This window comes from Apostichopus japonicus, chromosome 18, assembly GCF_037975245.1.
Source record: "Apostichopus japonicus isolate 1M-3 chromosome 18, ASM3797524v1, whole genome shotgun sequence".
NCBI lineage: Eukaryota > Metazoa > Echinodermata > Holothuroidea > Aspidochirotida > Stichopodidae > Apostichopus > Apostichopus japonicus.
The window spans coordinates 17,230,364-17,251,004 of NC_092578.1; the positions used below are offsets into that span (position 1 = coordinate 17,230,364).

The 20,641-nt window shown below is 35.3% G+C and overlaps 1 protein-coding gene across 2 annotated transcripts; it reads left to right on the forward strand.

The window, feature by feature from the left end:
- Positions 1-6,370: 6,370 nt before the first annotated feature.
- On the forward strand, positions 6,371-19,067 carry LOC139958638 (galanin receptor 2b-like). Of its 2 annotated transcripts, none has more exons than XM_071955861.1 (2): positions 6,371-6,750; positions 16,983-19,067. In XM_071955861.1, exon 2 carries the CDS (start codon positions 17,695-17,697, stop codon positions 18,706-18,708), a length of 1,014 nt encoding a protein of 337 aa, XP_071811962.1. In that variant the 5' UTR covers positions 6,371-6,750; positions 16,983-17,694; the 3' UTR covers positions 18,709-19,067. The 2 variants fall into 2 exon arrangements, with proteins under 2 accessions (XP_071811962.1, XP_071811963.1); XM_071955862.1 differs by lacking the exon at positions 6,371-6,750 and adding an exon at positions 13,484-13,567.
- Positions 19,068-20,641: the final 1,574 nt, after the last annotated feature.

Consider the following 20,641-nt stretch of genomic DNA (forward strand, 5'->3'; position numbering starts at 1 on the left):
TCCGCTCGAAAGGTTAACCATTGTCGGAGAAAAGAGATAAAAGTACCTAGTAAAGTAAAGCTTGTTTAAGCCATATTATCAGTTACCATCATTGTTTGTTCTGCCTTTATATGAAGGAGCATAATTTAAAGTACAGATGGTTTGAAAATAGAGAGGATCGAAGGTGATATAAACCATTTAAAGAAAATATTTGGTTAAATGTTGATATTACTCCGAGCGAGCAGATGGAAAGGGTGGGAGTTCAGTATGCTAAAAACTTGTTCCCCTTCTAGCTCAAAATCTAAACGGTCATGATAAGGAAATTTGCAAGTGCCATAATAGGCCAAGATCTCAGCTATCATGTGGTGGGTAGGATATACCAGTTGAAAAATTCTATCTATGCTTTGGCAAGTCTTGAAAGTGACGAGTTTAGTGTGTTAGTCAATGGAGCAGTTCATTGTGGTGCGAGACCTTTAGTTTGCACACCGTGGGAGTACAGCACTAGTATAACTAACATGTAGCCTAGCGTTACCCATTTCAAGAGTCACCGACATATGACCAAAAAACCCCGAAAAAAACAACAACAAATGAACCCATTAGCTACACAATGTATACCTCTTTCCCAACTCAAGTACAATTAATCACAATACATAATGTAAACAAATACTGTATATAGGCGCGATATATTTACTTTAATTTTTGTTTTGAATAAACCGTAGGCGTTGACCAGCAGTTTGAGCTGGCATGTAGAGCGTCCTCTATTTCGAGCTTCACCCCCAAAATACCTTTCTTACCAAATACACCATGTGCTTCTTTCGTTACCAGTCACATAATCTCATGAATTAACGTCAACTCCAAATCAATGAAACAATTACGTCATTTCTTCTTAGACGATATTTTGGAATGTTATTAATTGGGTCACTAGTATTGGTTCCAAATTTCTGAACGTGTTAATAAGTTGCTGAAGTTTTCATCAACTAATTTTCCGGGTGGTTCTGATCATGCAAATTATTCTAAGACAAAATAAGAAGAATTTAACCAACTCTTGTCAGTGAGATTAGCTCTTTTGATAAAACTTTCAGAGTGGCGGGGGGGGGGGAAGGATACTGTCTATATTGAAATTTGAGAATGAGTGACCAGTTTTCAATTCTAGCATATTTTATGGCAGTACCCCTTAGAGCCTACCATATAATGACATCAAAACGAAGAAGTAGAAGAAGGGAGTAGGGTACGGGGGGGGGGGGTGGGGAAAGACAAAAGACAAAGAAAAGTGAAGAAATGCCGCATAAAACTATCATAGCAGTAGAACACTTTCTTAAACGTCAGATTTTTTTATCATGTTCATGAACTTGGCCGGCAAGCTTTATTATATATAGGTTATACTGATTTATAACGGATTTATAAAAACATGCCGTTAGCTTTCAGGTGTTAGCCGTTGAGTCATATCATCTCCATGCGAACAAAGTGTCCCTCACATATGGCTTTAGACAGGATACACAGTTACCGACTATACAATGTTTGTCTTACCACCACACCGACAATTTTATTACGACCATATTCCCGCAAAAGTGAGAAAAAAAAATGTGGAGATTAGATTTAAAGGTATAGGCCTCTTTAATATACGGTACAGAAGAATTTCAACATTCTGTTTATAGCTCCATGATTCAACGTATGAAAGAGGAAACGTATTATATAGAATAGATACTATTGATGAACAAAAATTATAACAGTTTTCAAGTTCGAAATATCGCATCCTTGTTGATATAATTTAATATTTTATCTCTATCTTTTTCTTTTCAATTTGAAACGTAAAATGATTAAACTTGATCAGGGTTTACCTTTAACATAGGTCAAGCTACTTTTTAAATCTGGTCGTGTGGGAGGTCATTTAAGTCATACGCAGACTTCTATACTTTATACACCAAATTAAAAAAAAAAACACTTGCACTTTAGGTCAGTTGTGTCTTCAGCAAAGGGCATTATAATATATATATATATATATATATATATATATATATATATATATATATATATATACATACATATATATATATATATATATATATATATATATATATATATATATATACATATATATATATATATATATATATAAACATATATATAAACATGCATATAGTATATATATTATATAATATATATTATATAATATATGTATATATGTGTATATATACGTGTGTATATATATATATATGTATACATATATATATATATAAACATATATAAACATATATATAAACATGTATATAGTATATATTATATAATTTATATATTATATAATATGTATATCCATATATATACTTATATATTATATATTTATATAATATATATATTATGTATGTTATATTTTATATTATAAATATTTTACATATATTATATATTTTATATAGGGTATACTGTTATATTATATATGTTATAATATATGTATATATATTTAGGGTATACATATACTATTATATTATATAATATAATATATATACTATATATGTGTTTGTGTCAGTGACTGCGAGATTGGGGCCGTGATGGGGGGGGGGGCAGGACTGATGTGGAGGTGGGAGATGATGGGAAGGCTGAGGAAGGGTATAGGTAGAGGTAAGAGTGAAGGAAGCGATGTAAAAATCATACATGTCTACGAGTCCTACTCTCATTAAAACATATGTATATATATGGATAGACAATAATATTACTATAAAGTGTCAAGTACTCTTTCGAGTATCTCAAAGGAAGTAGTCGGGTTTCTCAGTGAATATACAGTACATATATTTAAGGACAAACTTGAGTAAGTTGACGGCCTTCATCAACGGTTCTAATTTCAGAGAATGATCACGTTCGGTTGATATATATGCTGGTTGGCATATGCCGGTTACCTTAATTCACTTCACCACATCATAGCATTTGTATACGGTATTTGACTATTCGATTCGACTATTTCTAAAAAGACAAATTTTTTCGGTTTGCACTTTTACCCGAAAAAAAATTGTACTATTGACTGTATATTTGAACCGCCTTTCTATGCTGGTCGATATTTGTGAAAACAAAAATTCCTTGAAAAGTTCAGACCCGCATTTGTCTAAGCCTGCATGGTCGTAAAACTGGAACTTATAAAAATGCCGGCGGTTCTCTACCGCTAGGCTACATTGAATAGGTATCGGTTATTTCATATTTACCAAGTCTTCTACGTGTACTTATCGTGAAAAATAACAATTTGTATGATTTTGCAGTAACCAAGCCCGGTCCCTATCCCCCTCCTCTTCCCCCTCCTCCTCACTCTCCTCCTCATCTCTCACTCTCGTACCCTCAACCTCTCGCCAAACCTCCACCCAAGAAGAAAAACACGACATAAAAAATATACAACGACGGAATTATGGCTTAGAATCTCAATGGGAGCAACGTACTCCCCACCCCACCCCAACCTCACCTCCCACCTATCACCGCCTTACCATAAGAAATATTTGTTTAATTTCGATATCATGCACCTGAACAAACTTTTGTCCACCAAGGAAAACATTTCAGGAAAAAAAAAATAGTTCTCAACACTGCCTTTACTTGAAACCGTTTTTTTTTTGTTTTTTTTTGGGGGGGGGGCTGATTTCGTTCGATTATGGTCACTCAAACTGTTTTAATATTCCAATTGACATAAATATTAGCTTAACATGAAACAAAATTCTGGGCACTGACAAAAATATACATTGATGAAAAAAATGAATTACTCGCTTCTATATTATACGTTCCATAAATCAATCTTGGAACTGTCTTAGTCTGAACAATATAACAATATCAGTATTTGTAATAAAACTGGCTAAAAATGCAGAACAATCTGGCGACCACATTTAAAACGGTCCTTTAATAAAAGAAGAGATTGAAACCTGGAACTACTTATGGTCTCACCAAAACAGAATAGGACAAAAGAAAAAAAGAAGATATAATGATAGGGCAGACAGATGTGCTTCGGGTAGGTCATAACCGTATGACAATAAATGGACACAATAACAACCAGCTTGACCATGTGGTAAATATTTGGTTCTTATTATGGTAATTAGTCCATTCTTTATCTATGACGTCACTATTTCATTGGCAATATAGAGACTATATGTTTCTTATGCGGAGCGATTCTCTCGCTAAGAGATTTCTGCCTTGAAGTTATGAGCGATAAATCGTCAGTGAAATAGTGTCGGTAATTTTTTTTTTCAAGCCGTGGAGAAGGGCGTGGAGGGTGGGGAGGTGAGGGGGCGTGGGAAGGGGACTGTGTATGATCACATTTTAATATATGGATTGATAAATAATACCACATTTTTAAGTTAATTCATGTAATTTTTGCAATACAGTTAGTGTGCTTCTATAGGTTTGAAAAGGGGGAATGGGAGATGGGAAAGGGGAAGGGGAATGTGGAGGGGATGGGGAATTCGTTCATAATATCACAAAGCATATTTTCTATCATTTTATACATATTTATATATTGAGCTTAAGTTCTTTTACTGTATGCGTTCCAATTGGTTCCATCCTTATACAAGAAAGAATAAAAAATAATGCATTCTTTGTTAAGATCAATTCATGTTATGTAATACAATCCAATAAAAAAACATTTTTTTCGGGACATTTTATGTTCAATTATATCTGTAAACAGCCTATGAATTCTTTTTTCAAAGTATTTTTTTTCGGAAAATTCTACGAAACAACAATATCTTGTTTTATTATATACCGTCTTGCACGCGAATTATGTTTCAAAACGAAACTGATACATTTCAATATATAAGGGAAATTTATGATAGGTTTCTAGTTACCTAGTTTCTGCCATGCGCAATAGGGCATGACTTAATTGACGTTATTATAACAGCAACATAACATCAACATTACATCAACATAGCATAACATAACATCAACATAACATCAACATAGCATAACATAACATAACATTATGTGACATAACATAACATAATATAACATAACAAGACATTGCATAACATAACAAAACATAACATTGCATAACATAATTTAACATAATATAACATAACATAATATAACATAACATAATATCACATAACATAACATTGCATAACATAACAAAACATAACATTGCATAACATAATATAACATAACATTGCATAACATCACATAACATAATATAACATAACATTGTATCACATAACATAAAATTGCATAACATAACATAATGTAACATAAAATAACATAATATAACATAACATAACATTGCATAACATAACAGTATAAAGTCACCTTATTTTCTGGTTTAAGTAAGAATGCATGGATTCACTCACCATAGTATGAACGTATTATAATGAATAGTACAATTACATCATTGAAAGGATAAAATCAGTTGAAATTTTTTTTTTATGAAATAATAATAAAAGAATAAATAATATGGGAAAGAAAATGCAATTGAAGGAACAACCTTTGCGCAAAGAGAACAGCAACAAAGAACTTCGACAACACTGAACGCATCATAGCGAGGAAACTAGCAGCTTTGACGCCAGATATAATCACAACCACGTTTCATTATTTTAACTTCCACTGACATAATGTTTCACAGACCGTTCCGCTTGCAGGAATAGTATGAAGGTCTGAGGAAGTTCGAACTCATCCAGTGACGTGACTTGTACTATTTGGGGGGGGGGGGGATGACTTTGCAGAGCAATGTACTTAACGACCAGTGGTTTTTTGCTTCCAATCTATTTAATAAATATCGTTTTCCAAGGTAAATAACTACTGCATATATTGGTTATTTTGGTTTGACAAATAAATAAATATGGTGCAATAAATTTGGTCAAAGGAACAACGGGATTTTGAACCAGTTACCGACGCCATGAATGGAAGACCTAAGCTCTGCCAGAAAATTGCTAGAATCCATAAACCCTCCATGCACTTGCAAAGTTTGAATGCCCCCCCCCCCCCGCCCCCTCCCCTTCTCATCCACCCTAAAATTGGTGGCAATCTTCCTTCAAAAATTATTGTAGATGTAAGTAAGCAAGTTGTATTCGAGTTTATTATCAACAGATATACATGCAGCCAGGTAAATTTTAGATGTTTTACATGTTGATACAGCTAATGAATCATTAGTTAAAAGTAAATCGAATCACTGACCAGGGAGCTGTTATGGAACATAACAACTTCCTGTACTGACTCTGTGAAATACATGTCCTTAAAATTGCTGTTCCACGTCGAACCGTTAATCGGTAGAGATCGGCCGTATATAACCCCGGGCTGAATACCTATCATAGATTGATACTAATCCCAGTTATAGGAAATGGTTAGACGAAAAAGAAATTATAGAATACATGCATGGGTGTTAAAGATATCCGTAGTTTTTGAATTCGGATTCGCGGGAGACATTCATTGCCAACGACGTTGCACATGGTTCCAGTTAATTCCAGCTGAGTAACGCTGTCAGACTCATATGTGTGTTTGAGCCGCTACAGAATTAATTGCTCTGTTTTAGGACAGGTATTTGGTTGTAAACCAGAGGGTGCACCCCACTTGGAACCCTATTTTACAGATGTATGTTTGATAATTATTTTCTTGGATCATATATAATTGCTAGTTTCAAGCCGTTGTGGATTGCGTTATTCATTATATACAACCAGGGGCTGAATCATCGACTAAGTGAATACTATTATAAGGGTCAATAGAATTAATTGTGAAAGTTCGTCATCGGCGAGGTTTTGGATATGAAATACTGAAGTTGAAAACACTCGAAAAAAAGAAAGAGAAAAAAATCCATCATGCTGTACAGTGGTAAGTATTTACAAAGCTGAATTGCTATTTATTCGTTAATGTGTAACCTCTGTGAGTATAGCACAGTGAGCCAATTACGTGATGAACAGTAAAATATTGGTTGAACAGTATAGGCCTATATATACCTTTCAAAAGCTACAGTAATATAGTATGAATTGTAGTATGATTGACGATTGAAGAAAACGTACACAGGTAAGGTACACCTCGAAACGTCACTTTATGTTTAACGCATCCAATGAAAACTACAAGGTACCAAGATACGGCCTAAATCATTTCGACAGAGGCTAACAAGTTCGCAAAGGATGAGAAAATATAAATGTGTAGCATACCGCCGTATAATAGTTTGTCGGTCTTGTACGAAAACAACGGCTGTAAAACCCTTGCTCTAAACTTAACAGGAACAAGCATCTGGTTTTATCCGATGTCGGAAATAGATCTCTTAGTTAGAAAGAGAGAGAAGGTTTGAAACGCGTCGTTCTAGCATAGTTACCTGTTTTCGTCGTGAAGGAATTGCACTCGTAATTGTACTCGATGTGTTTGATACTAGTACAATGTTACATAAACTACTCCTATACTCAAGAAATATTGAATAGTATATAGTATAGGTAATTATAGGTACTTACTCGTACTCTTACTTGTACATGGGTACTCATAAATGGTACTATAAATGGTACTATAAATAGTGATTGTTATAGGCCTTTACTTATGCTATATATTCGTACTCAAACTGTTGTACTAAGTTAAAGTCTGCTGAGGGGTATCGATTATGTGTGACCATATGGCAGACTACAAAGGCTTGGTAAAAAAAAAATTGATTTGATAAATGCCTATTTTTTATCTGTTTTATGCAATTTTACCTCATCACATTAATTGCGAGTAATTCTATGCAGCCTGTTATTTCTTCTAAATTTCGTTTTCTTGTTATTGATATGCAGATTTTTTTTTCATTTTTAAACAAAATATTATTCGATAGTAGAATCCCATGTCCAGTGCAGTTACAGCATTTGGACTATAGCTGTACGTTCAAGTCCGGAAAAAAAATGAATAAAAACAAAAATCACCTTAGATTTTGCAATTTTCTTTCGATTAATTTTACTGCATGTAGTTAATACAGAAATGAGAAAGTGTCTGGGCGACGAAATTGTTAGAATCGAAAGAAATCATTTATAAAATTCACTGATTGACATTCATCACAGGAATAAGAATCTAGGACTATAATTTCTTAACTTTGACCAATCCCAGTTATACATAGTTTCAGGTACCGTAAGACTCGGGGTGTTTGACACGACATTGTCGGCCAAACGCCAACAACTACCTCAAAGATTTTCGGCATTGCGAATAAAATAGAAATAAATTATGATGGTTGTTTACTGGAAGTTCTTACTCAAAAATTACTCTATTCCAAAATGTTTAAAGGAGTGCAGTATCAGGGATGGAGTGAGGAGAGGGGGGGGGGGGGGGGGGTCAAGAGGGGAAGATATATACAACAAAATATCTCAATGAGTCTATAGCAATATTTTGACAGTATATACTGTAAAGCTCGATCAATGGTGACCATTATTCCTTTTCTACATGTAAATGTTTGACGTGTGTAACTCGGTAGGTGAACATGTACGTGTTTAACGTATATACCTATATAGGTAAACATGTTAGTATTTAACGTGTGTACCTCTTTAAGTAAACATGTACGTGTTTATCGTGTGTACCTCTTTAAGTAAACATGTACATGGTTAACATGTATACCTCGGTTTGTAAACATGTACATGTTTCACGTGGATACCTCTGTATTTAAGCATGTACATGTTTAACGTACCTCGGTAGGTAAACATGTACCTGTTCAATGTGTGTACCTCTATAAGTAAACATGTACATGTTTAGCGTATAACTCCATAGGTAAACATGTACATGTTTAACGTGTTTACCTCTGTAGGTCAACATGTAGATGTTTTAACGTATATACCTGTATAGGTAAACATGTATATTTAACGTGTGTACCTCTTATAAGTAATCATACACATGTTTAACATGTTTACCTCGGTAGGTAAACATGTACATGTTTTAATGCATATACCTTTATAGGTAAACATATATTGCGTGTACACATACACGGGAGAATTCTGCTAATGGTTGTTTAGTGTTTGTTCGATTGTGTTGAAGATAGGAACTACAAAGCTTCGGAATATTAATGGCTAGTATTATATGTTATGCTGTTTAGTATTGTAGGAGTCTATGTGTTGAAAGAACGAAATCCTTGTAAAATTTACTGTACACTCAAGTACTTCGCCTCTTATGTAACGTTTTTTTTTGGGGGGGGGGCGGGGGCGTTATATTTGTCAGTCTGGTGGTATCAAAACCGAACCTAATCATTCGAGGTTAGACAGGGTCCCCACTGAGGAGTGCTGAGGGTTGCCCTAGTAATTTTCACAGCAATGAGTTTCACTCGGTAAGCCACCGCCACATGTGTCCAAATTCATCACCACTGAAGTTTGGTGGGCACACTTACCCCCCTCCTACCGCCATCTCAGACTTCGAGGTTGCTGAATGATGTAAGGTTACCTCAAAACATATAACATATTGCTTTATTCTATTAAAAAAAACAAAAGCTGTGCATGGTAGCGAGCAGAAGTTTATATACGTCATGGGACGTAAATTGTTTGTTTTGGGTTATAACGAGTTAAAACGTTTAACTCCATGATCAAACGCTGCCGGCATTAAGACTTGCAAACTATGAGCAGGGAGTTGCTATGGCTCCCTGCTATGAGGAACGAAAATGTTGTTAACGACAGATAAATATTAAGGGATGGGGGCGGGGAGTATCTATGTACATATCTGTAAATATTATCCGAATTGGTCACATTAACACAAAGCGATTATGTGCCTTTCTTGTAATATATATACAGACAAATTTCCGATCACATTGGACTTATCTTCTCGTCTTAACAAACATATACAGGCCTGTTCCATGATAAACCAAGCATTGTTGCCTAAAAGACTACTATTTCTTTAGCGAGTCTTCCACGCTTTCTTTGTCATTCTGTAGGCCTATATATATAGAGATTTGCCCTATAAATTATATTATTGTCTATATGTAGGCCTGGCGAGAGGAAGGTGGTGGTCAGGGGCTGCAGCCACGCCATCCCGGGGTCAATGCGGGTGCCAGAGGAATTGTGAAGCTGGCCTGGAAAATATGGGATATCTCACGAGTTCAAAATAAGGCCGGTGATATAATTGTCTCTGTGGCCTGCCGTGGCTATTCATGCATGTGTCTATTTGGCTAGACATTTCCTAAGTAAAACAACCTTATATAGCCGTGAAACTTCACCCTGATTTAACTTTTTGGAAACCAGTCTTACTTTCAACAGAGGCTACTTTCGTGTCAAACTCTAAAGCTCACTCATCTGTAAAAACTAATCGAGTTTAAAATTATTAACAAAAGTTATAACATGTCAAAACCTTCGAGTCGGTTCGTTGAGCAGACTTGTGACTTGAGTACAACAACATGAGTACGAGGGCACCTCCGCCTCCCTCCAAGTGCCCCGAGTATTAACTTTGCACTAGTTCCTATACTATATATGCAAAGTGACCCGAGTGTACCTAAGTTTGCACTAGTTCCTATACTATATATGAAAAGTGCCCCGAGTACTTAAGTTTGTACTACTTCTATACTACACATGCAAAGTGTCCCGAGTATACCTAAGTTTGCACTAGTTCCTCTGCAATATATGCAAAATGCCACGAGTATACCTAAGATTGCACTATAGTTCCTATAATATATATGCAATTGGCCCGAGTATACCTAAGTATGCATTAGTTCTTATAATATATATGCAAAGTGCCCGAGTATACCTAAGTTTGCAATTAGTTCCTATAATATATATGCAAAGTGCCCCGAGTGTACCTAAGTTTTCACTAGTTTCTATAATATATATGCAAAGTGCCCGAGTATACCTAAGTTTGCACTAATTCCCATAATATATATGCAAAGTGCCCGAGTATACCAAAGTTCGCACTAGTTCCTATGATATATTTGCAAAGTGACCCTAGTATACCTAGGTTTGCACTAGTTCCTATAATATAAATGCAAAGTGCCCGAGTACTTAAGTTTGCACTAGTTTCTATATGCAAAGTGCCCCGAGTACCTAAGTTTGCACTAGTTCCTATACTACCGTATATATGCAAATTGAATGGCCCGAGTATACCTAAGTTTGCACTAGTTTCTATAATATATATGCAAAGTGCCCGAGTACCACCAGTACAGAGTACAAATCAATAAGAGCGGTTACGAGTATACAGGTAACTATACTAGAGTACATGCAAAGGCGAGTACGGACTCATTTTACAAGTTTGCCAGTTTGTAACAGGTACAACACAAACTTTAACTGTAAATTTTCAGACAGACTTTAGGCACAAAATTGATTTTGATATGTCATATAGATCCTCGTTCATAAACACTTATAACAGTCAAAGTTGTATATATCTACAACTCCTTTTTATTTTATTTTTCACAAATGACCCTTTAGCCATCCGAGGCTCTTCGATTACAGTGACTGGACAACATAGTCTAACACATAGACCTACAGTATCAGGTCAGTTCCTCAGATACAAAAGAGAGGAAAAAAAGAACCAACACCTATACAAAAATATTATGACCTCAAATCAGATGATTACCATATGTTGTCAATGACAAATGGTGGTGGTTGTAATGTAAGGGTGCTCTGTTATTCATGTGAAGTTAAAGTTATATATATTTATAATTATTAATTATAATTAATTGGATTAACATTAACATTGAGGTCTGCGCTGGGGAGCAGACGTCATCATGAAAGGCAATTCCAGATATGTAGCATAATTTAGCGTTAAATATCTCAGAGAACGCGGGAATTGCTATAATAGCAATATAAAACGCTCAAGTTAATATATCGCTAGAAGTTAAGATGGGGCCTGGGGTCCGACGTTACACTATATAATAATGATAAGCTGTCTTATTGAACTTCGTGAATCAATAAACCTATAAGCATATTCGATTTGCGTTGCCATAACTGTTCACTAAACCATTATGGTTATCATTTTCAAGCCGACACATTCCATCACAATTTCTTAACCATGTCAGCAAATAAAGAACTTTAGAATTTTAATTGCTATGGATTCTTACCTTGATCCAATCGCGTTCCTCATCTCAAGTTTTATGTACTTATAACCAAACAAATTTTGTTTCGCTAAACCTTCTGTTCGTGCTTAAATCTGAAGAACAATTACACAACAGACATTTGAAACAGAAAGCACTTTCAGTAAAATCACACGCGATTATATATCTCACTTTGACACACTGTGAAATATCGTTCAGGTTACGTCATAACTCTATCTACGTACGTGATAACTCGCATGCACATACTGTAACAAAGTGGATTGGAGTACGCACAAGAAGTAAGAAAAAAATGCTGTGTATATTGTATATGCTCGTACAATGGAGAGCCAAGAACGGGGATGAGGGCCGGCACCAGGGAGGGGGGAGGGGAGGGGAGGGGGAGGGGGAGGGGGAGGGGGAGGGGAAGGGGGAGGGGGAGGGGAAGGGGGAGGGGGAGGGGAAGGATTGATGTAGACGATTGCATCATATGAAACAAGATGGCTGCATTTGTTAAGTCGATATTTTACAGCCTGGTATAACCAACTCATGTGGTCAGTATTAGCAAAGAGTAACGGAATAATTGATTATATTGGCGGAGAGGAAAGAAAAGTGGTTAGGCGATGTTCAAACCGAGTTCACTTTAACCCAGGGCAAAATTAACACAGACACAGCTAAGGGAATAGAAAGATTTTAGTTTTACCAAATATGCGTAAACAAAATTTCATGTTGTCAGTGGTTTAACAAAATTAATAATTGAGATAAACACTCTTAGCAATAATATATAATTTACAGTTGACCCATGGAAATATATTTCATTTCAGTTTAGGAAGAAGAAGAAAAGTTACAAAATTTCTGCATTTTTCTCACGTGATTAATGCAAGCTAATAAAAGAATTGCAGAGGCGCCTTTTTTTCTTCTTTTTCATTTAGCATTTTTTAAATGTCATACCGGTAATTGCTTACAGAATAATAACTTCAATAACTTCTGCTTTAGAAACTATTTAAAGAAAAGTAAAATACAATACACATTGGATGTAAGGTCATAAAAAAGAAGCTGTTTTCAATATCATTGGCAGCTTGTCAAGAATCTGTGTACATGAAAATGCTTTCGAAACTAGTACCGGGTACCGTACCTTGTAAATTAGGATTGTCAGCGATGATCACATGACACCATATTAACCAATCGTGAGCCACGACTAAAAATAACAGATAGAAAAGGGATTGTAGAATAAAGGAATACATATTTCATTGGTTTCATTAGTGAAATAAAAACCCTGTCGAGACATTTTTGTATTATGTTGTGGAATAACGGACGAGGTATAGTCGCTGGACTCACCACACTGTCATATAGCAGTTGTACCTATCCTAACATATACTGTGCACTTAATAATCTGGGCTGAATCTATGCGTGTCGGCATTACCTCACGAACAGGGGCGGACTGGGTAATCAAACGCTATCGGCTCAGCCTGTCTGCACTACTCCAGCCAGCCGCACGGGCTGTTTTTATACAGACGGCGCGCCAACGCATTTCGCGACCAAGAGTAAATCGGAAGCTCAACTCAGAGGTGAAATCGGGGCCTCGGATCCAGCGGTCCAGTGGTCCAGCGGTCCAGCGGTCCGAGCCCGTAAAACATTAAGCCAACCTCCTCCTACTCCCCATTCTGCCGCCACTCCCTGCTCATTACGCTTACGGTTAGTTAATTTTGGACTTATTTTCTTACGAACTCGACATACCTCCCTGTTTTTGCAAAGAATCACTTTTTAAATTTGGGGAGAAATTGAATAAATGTTATACGATTGATTAAATGAATTAACTAGCCCCCTTTAAAAGTCAACGAACTTTAATCATTTCTTGCTTTGTTGATTCATTAACAGATGATGAATAGATCTAACTTATGAAAGATGATTTGTGAAGGAAACAAAAACTTCTTATTTCGTTAATGACATAAACGAATTTATCTACTTATATAGAGGATGTGCTTTTATATATTAAGTCCCTTTCATGAAATATCATTTCACTTTGATCTCTTTCCCATTTGAAATGGTTCGGTTTGCATGTAGCTATATCGATAGACAATGGGGTGGGGAGGGGAGGGGGGTTGGCTGTGCACAAAGGACCATTCTTTCACTATATAGAAGAGGATGTTTTAGCACTTTTAATATAATTAAAGTACCTCTCTGCGCTTAGTCCATAATTTTTCGCATATTGTTTGTATTATTCCTACATAATATTACAGGCAATTGATCAAATAATCCACTAGTTTAATTCACACAAACGAAAGGTTAAAGATGAAGGAATGAAGGATTTCGATTCGATTCTAAATATTTCGTCACCAACTACATTTCATGTTAAAAATAATCATGACCAAACTTGACGAGAAGAGGGGTGGAGGGGGTGGGGTGTGGCTAGGAGGCAAGGATTCTCAGCCAATGGTCAATAAGGGGCCGGTGGGAATGTGGAGGAGCTTGGGGACATATGGAGGAAAATATGGGGAAAAGAACGGGGTATACCATTCACTCAAGGAACCCTTGACGTCGTTGTCCTCGGGGCCCGATCGGGCCCTGGAAGTCTCTGATCACGGCACACATATACGTAGCAAATTCGAAGATTTTTAATATTTCCCATTTAAACATCATTATTTGATTGGAAACGTGTATATAGTCATGCTATATATAGTAAATTTTGTTATTATAATATTTTAAATCAACCCGAAAAGGGGTAGAACTTAAAAATTTAGTTAATCATAGAAAAGGAGTTTTGGTCGTGTTTTTCAATTTAAGTCTCTGGGTTTGTTTTACTTTTAATATTTTCATCACAAAAGTAAATATGTACATGTTATATGTAAATATGCTGAAACTTGGAAGTGATGTTAGGAACGACATTCTTTTAACAACAACATTGGTAAACCTGACCCATAAAAGAAAAAAAAAGAAAAAATATGAATATACTAAGAAAAGAAACATTTAACACTTCAATAAAAAAAATATTTAGTTAATTTGTTCAAATCTCCAGTCCGAGTGATGTATAGGGACATCTGTAACATATGTATCACCCTAACGGATTAGTGGAATTATTCATGCTGTTTGAAGGAAGGTTTCATCAAATGCACCTTTACAAACAGATAATTGCCGGTTGTGAAATGCGATAAACTTGAAAGGGCTTTGTATGTGTGTTTGTGTGTGTGTGTGTGTGTGGGGATTAAACATTTTACAACTCACGTATTAAAAATAGCAAGATGGTTGTAACCACAAAATACACATTTCGTAAGTTTGGTTTCCAGCTATGTCAATATTATTTGCACGGTTAGGTCATCATAACGTAATGTTATACCAACGACTTTAGGTCAAACTTGGGGCTTCAATTAAGAGCGATTACTATACATGAGTGCTTCTTGGTTGCTTGATGTTATCTGTTAATAGGTATATTGTTTTATGGTACTTCAATTAACATTTGACACTGTGCGCATGGTGTTTCAATTGGCCCATCATTATACGGAACCGTTAAAGGGACTACGATATGTATAGGTGACAGAAAAAAAAAGGCTAGATAAGGCTTTAAAATGATCACAAAAGTTTCTTAAATATTTTTAAGCATTTGTTGATTAAAATTAATTTGCTTGATATTCCCAATTTTGTGACAATTTTGTGTGTGTGCATGTGTGAATGTGTATTCATAAGAATTCATGGCGGGATAAAAAGCAATGTATTCTTCACTGAATTTTGTTACGATTAAATGATTTTTCTTAGTTTTTTGCCTCCTGTTATGTTTTTATTATTATTATTTTTTGGCTTTGTTTTTTGAGTCCCTTTAAGTAGACGCCGCCAGTTAAAACGTTTGATACGGAACAGGATGTAACAGCTTCAAATATCAATACTTATTTTAAAAGGTCTAGATTACATCCATATCGATGAATGCATACAGGAGTTGAATTGAAGTATCATAGAAATATGATAGGCTAAGTTTTACCGAACATACAGCAAAGGTGTTAGTACAATCACCGGTTAGGCCTAATTCCAACTTTTTTTTGTCGCGGACAGAAATATTTCGTGTTCATATATCATTTTTCTTGATTGTGGAATACGGTGGAGTATATAGCTACCTGCATGTCAGGTAAACTAAAAAAAGTTATAGTTACCAAGCATCGTGTTTAATTACAAACATTTGCTGGTATAAGGCGCACACCGTATACTAAATAGTATCCATATGGCAAGCCATGTGGGACAAACACTGCATAATATATCCGCGTATTAATTGGAATTTATACGCGTATTAATTGGAATATATACGCGTATATATTATTAGCCAATCATATGGCTTAAATATATCCGCGTATTAATTCGAATATATTCACGTATTAATTCGAATATATACACGTATTAATTCTAATATATACACGTATTAATTCGAATATATACACGTATTAAATAAAATAAATATGGGGATTAAATCCAATATATGCACGGATTAATTAGAGTTACACGAAAAAAAAAAACATTTCCGCTCTTGCTGTGTACATATGCCAACGATAAATGTTTTGGCGGGCTCGCGAGATCGCTTCAAAAAGCGAAACTTTACACATATAGGCTATAACACATATATTCGAATTAATACGCGTATATATTCGAATTAATACGCGGATATATTATGCAGTGTTTGTCCCACATGGCTTGCCATATATCCAAGGTATAAGTCAACTAACACGCTCATTGTGTTTCAGTGTCACCTGTTGATCGCTTTCGAAATGTATGTGAAACATACATACACACACAGACGGACGGACAAAATATAAAATGCAGACATTTTAAGCCAAGGTACTAACTTGTCATGTACTTTGCAATGAATTTTTATTTTTATTATTATTATTATTTTTTTTTATCTTACAATGGACAACTGATGAAGTAATATGCCATATGAATAAAACCAAGGAGCGCCCAAAAAAAATATGACTCTATTGAAAAAAGACTTCAGCACAAATATCATTATTTTGAGTTATTGGAGGAATTTAATAATGATAACATTTCCGGCTTAAAATATATAAATGATAAATCTTTGCATTCCTTTCGCAACTTTTTATACTTTTATTCTTTTTTTGTTTTTGCTCTGCAGATCTATCATGAGATTAAAAACGACTGGTTACTTTTCGGATCAAGTCTACAATATTGATTGACGTCATTGAATACAGCGACAAGTCCCGGTGATAGTAAGGTATACGCCAGAATCGTTATTAACATTTGTTCAGGAAATATTAAAAGTCGAATAAAGACTCAAAAGGCGGACATTATTTGGTATTAATCAACCAGTTTCGTGTCGCTGTTTGTGTTATTAGGGATTATTGCCCTATACACTTTGTTCTATGTAAACGGTTGCTGTAGTAACCACAAACATTAAGCATTTAATAGGCCTTTTCAATACATGACAGTCTTTTCATCGACTTCCCAGGTGTCTATAACATTATCATTAACACATTAACTTAATTTCGTTTTGCCATCGGATAGAACTAAATGTGGAGAAAGAGGGGGTTTTGTGGATTACGAAAAAAGAAAGAAATCTCGACCCTTCAGCTACGGTTTTGAATGTCTTTTCATGCGACGAGCTAAAATAAAATAAAATATTATTTTTTTCACTTTTTTTTTTAAATTTTAAAATTGGAATACACAATTTTCCCAGTGATATTTTCAATGCTGTATCACTGTCGCTAATCCTATCATGGTGCTTGAAGCTAACTAACTTGACTTGAGTAATTTTTTTCGCTTCGAGGCTTTTGTTCATTCTCGTCTTTTTATATTTATAACGACGAAGATAACAAACGTGAGACAAGATGGTTTGTAACATTAGCAGCTCCGACAACGTCGAGACGATGAAGAACACTGTTGCCATGGTAATTGGAATCACTGGTTTCATTGGTAACGCCTTTGTCATCTTTGTATTTCTATGTAACCAGGCGATCTTTAATACGATAACAAACTTGTTAATTCTGAACCAATCCACGGTGGATTTAGCAGTCTCTGTAGCATTTTTGCTTGGATTGTTGCAAAAAGTGTTCGGCATACAACTACCTCAAGATTCCGAAATATTTAGTATCGTTGTCTGCAAACTATGGACATCGGAATATCTCCTATGGTCCTTATACGTGTGTTCTTCAATGAACCTCGTGGCTATATCCTTAGAAAGATTCTGCGCTACCTGCCATTCAATCAAACATCTGAACTATTTTACTCGGCGGAATACTAAGGTGATTATGGCAGTTGTGTGGATATTCGGATTCATTTACGAATGCCACTGGCCCTGGAGGACGGAGTACCGATATGACGTCACAACGAGCCGCCACGTGTGCAGACAAAGAGACGGAAGTGGTACAGCCGCGGTGGCGGCGTTAGCAGGGATTACTTTCTTTTGCGTAGAGTATGTAGTTCCGGTAGCCGTCATGTCGTTTTCCTATTGGAGGATCATAACGATGTTGAAAAAGCGCGGGAAACAACGGGAATTCTTCCGCCGAGCCAAACACAGTGTAACCAAGACACTTTTGATAGTCAGTGTCATGTTCGTAATATGCTGGGGTCCTGCGGAGATTGAATATTTGCTTTACAATTTAGGCGTAGAGATATGTTTCGGAGGACCTATACATCAATTAGGGATTACTTTAGTTCAGCTCAATGCCTGTCTTAACCCGTTTATTTATAGTCTGCAGTACAAGCAATTTAAATCGATACTGAAGAGGACGTTCTGTCCTTCTTGTCTTGGTTTGGAGAAGGGCAGTTCTTCAGAACATGGACCAACGACCAACTCAAACACGAAAAATGTCTCCCAGCCTTATTCTCATAATAATGTATAACTTCAGGAACAATTGAGAACTGAATTTCTTAAGCTGCATTTTTACGTGGAATTAGTTTTTTTTCACAATTTAGAGTTAGTATATTAATCCTAGGATAATCCGGTAACTAGTGGTTGACGACTGCGTAGCCAAACCCTCAAAGCATTTTAAATGGATAAATATATGATTTTTCTTTAAAATTTGATGGTATTTTATGAATGCATCTGGCAACAGTAGGGTAAATGACGTCATAATGGCAATTCTACCGAAAATGCGTTGGTTCGTTTTTATTATTATATCTAACTCATTTATTAATAAAGGAAAGTGACTGCTACCAAAGAGTAGGAATTTTACGAAATTCTAACAAAACAGAGAACGATGACGGCTTGCAAAAATGTTTCTAAATGTATTAACATTTCAAACATAAACGAAAATTATGTGATATGAAAGTAAACTAACTTTTGAAGAACGTCTTTCATGTTGACATCACAGATAACTACTGTGATCTCCCTGATTTTTTTTTACTTTCACCATATCTCATGTTAGGGACAAAAATATTGAGATTCGTATTGTTTTTAGATTAACAGTGTGGAATATGTTCTCTTCAATATTAGTGTCACATTGTGTGCAACCGGGATATCCTTGTAAATTCACGATATTCTATACCAGCAAACATAATCTCTTACTTTATCTGTAGTATCTGTTCCCTTTCGAGGGGAATGGTGATGCACACCCGACGATGATCACACAGTCTCGATGCAAGGGGACTGGGGTTGGAAGCGGATCAGTCGTTCGGTAGTTTGGTTTTCGTGCCCAGAATCTTTCCTGGGCGACTTTTTCTTAAAAAGTATCTCTTACTTTATTGGACCAAAATCGATGACAATTTTTTAGCATGAGCTGTAAAGGTTTAGAAACTGAGATAATAACAAATTATTATAAATGTTATATTTATGTGGGACACAAAAATCTCTCCAATATTCCTATAATGGACCAGCCATGTTTGTAACGCCGTAGATAAGTTACAAACGAGGGATATTATATCTAATTATTTGTAAATATAATGTGGCTGGCTAAAAATTACATTTCAACACAATTTGATTAAAGTTTTTGAGCATTCTTGCAATGAGGAACAAAAGTTATACACTTTTTGTATATGTGTATACGGTTATTGAATAATGATAAGGCAAACGCCGTTGATATCGATAGCCGATTATCGCACACAACATTATGTATAGGGTGTGGTGTTTTTTAATATTTTTTATCATAAATCTTGAAAAGCTGAATTAATAACCCGTGTCATCTTCTACTAATATTTCCGTACAAATATTAGGTCATGTTCATAGAGCTCAATGCGATTGTTTTCAACTTTACATTCTAGAATAGTAAAGTTCAGTGTAAAAAAACTAGTCAATTTACCCCTATACGTACATTAACGCTTTATTATAATTAATATTTTCTTTTTCTTCTTTCTTACGTCGGGTTCTTTGTGATTATTAATGTAGTCTTAATTCGAGAGTTTTATAGGCCAAATGGATTTGAAATAGGCAAACCATATTGGTTATTAAGTAGTTATTAAACAGGCGTTATTGGCAATCACGTATTGATTATTATGCAATTATTGTTTCCTTCAATAACTGAAGTCCCTTATATACGTTGCTCCATGGAGGCTGTTATGTTCATTACTTAACTGTTTATCAAACTTATACTGTTGAAGAAGAAAATTACAATATGTTCTCAACTTTACATCCTTGAGAAAATGTCTTTGTAACTTTTGTTATTTAATAGGAAAATTAAACTTTACAAATCGTCTCCTTGGATTCTTTATGAAGGTTAATCAAAAGTAAATTATGCAATTCATAAGCGATACATTCCGTGTCCTGGTTGTATATGTTTTCATTGTGGAAGTAGAAGATGGCACTTGCTTGGTAGATTAACTTAATAGAAACGTACATTT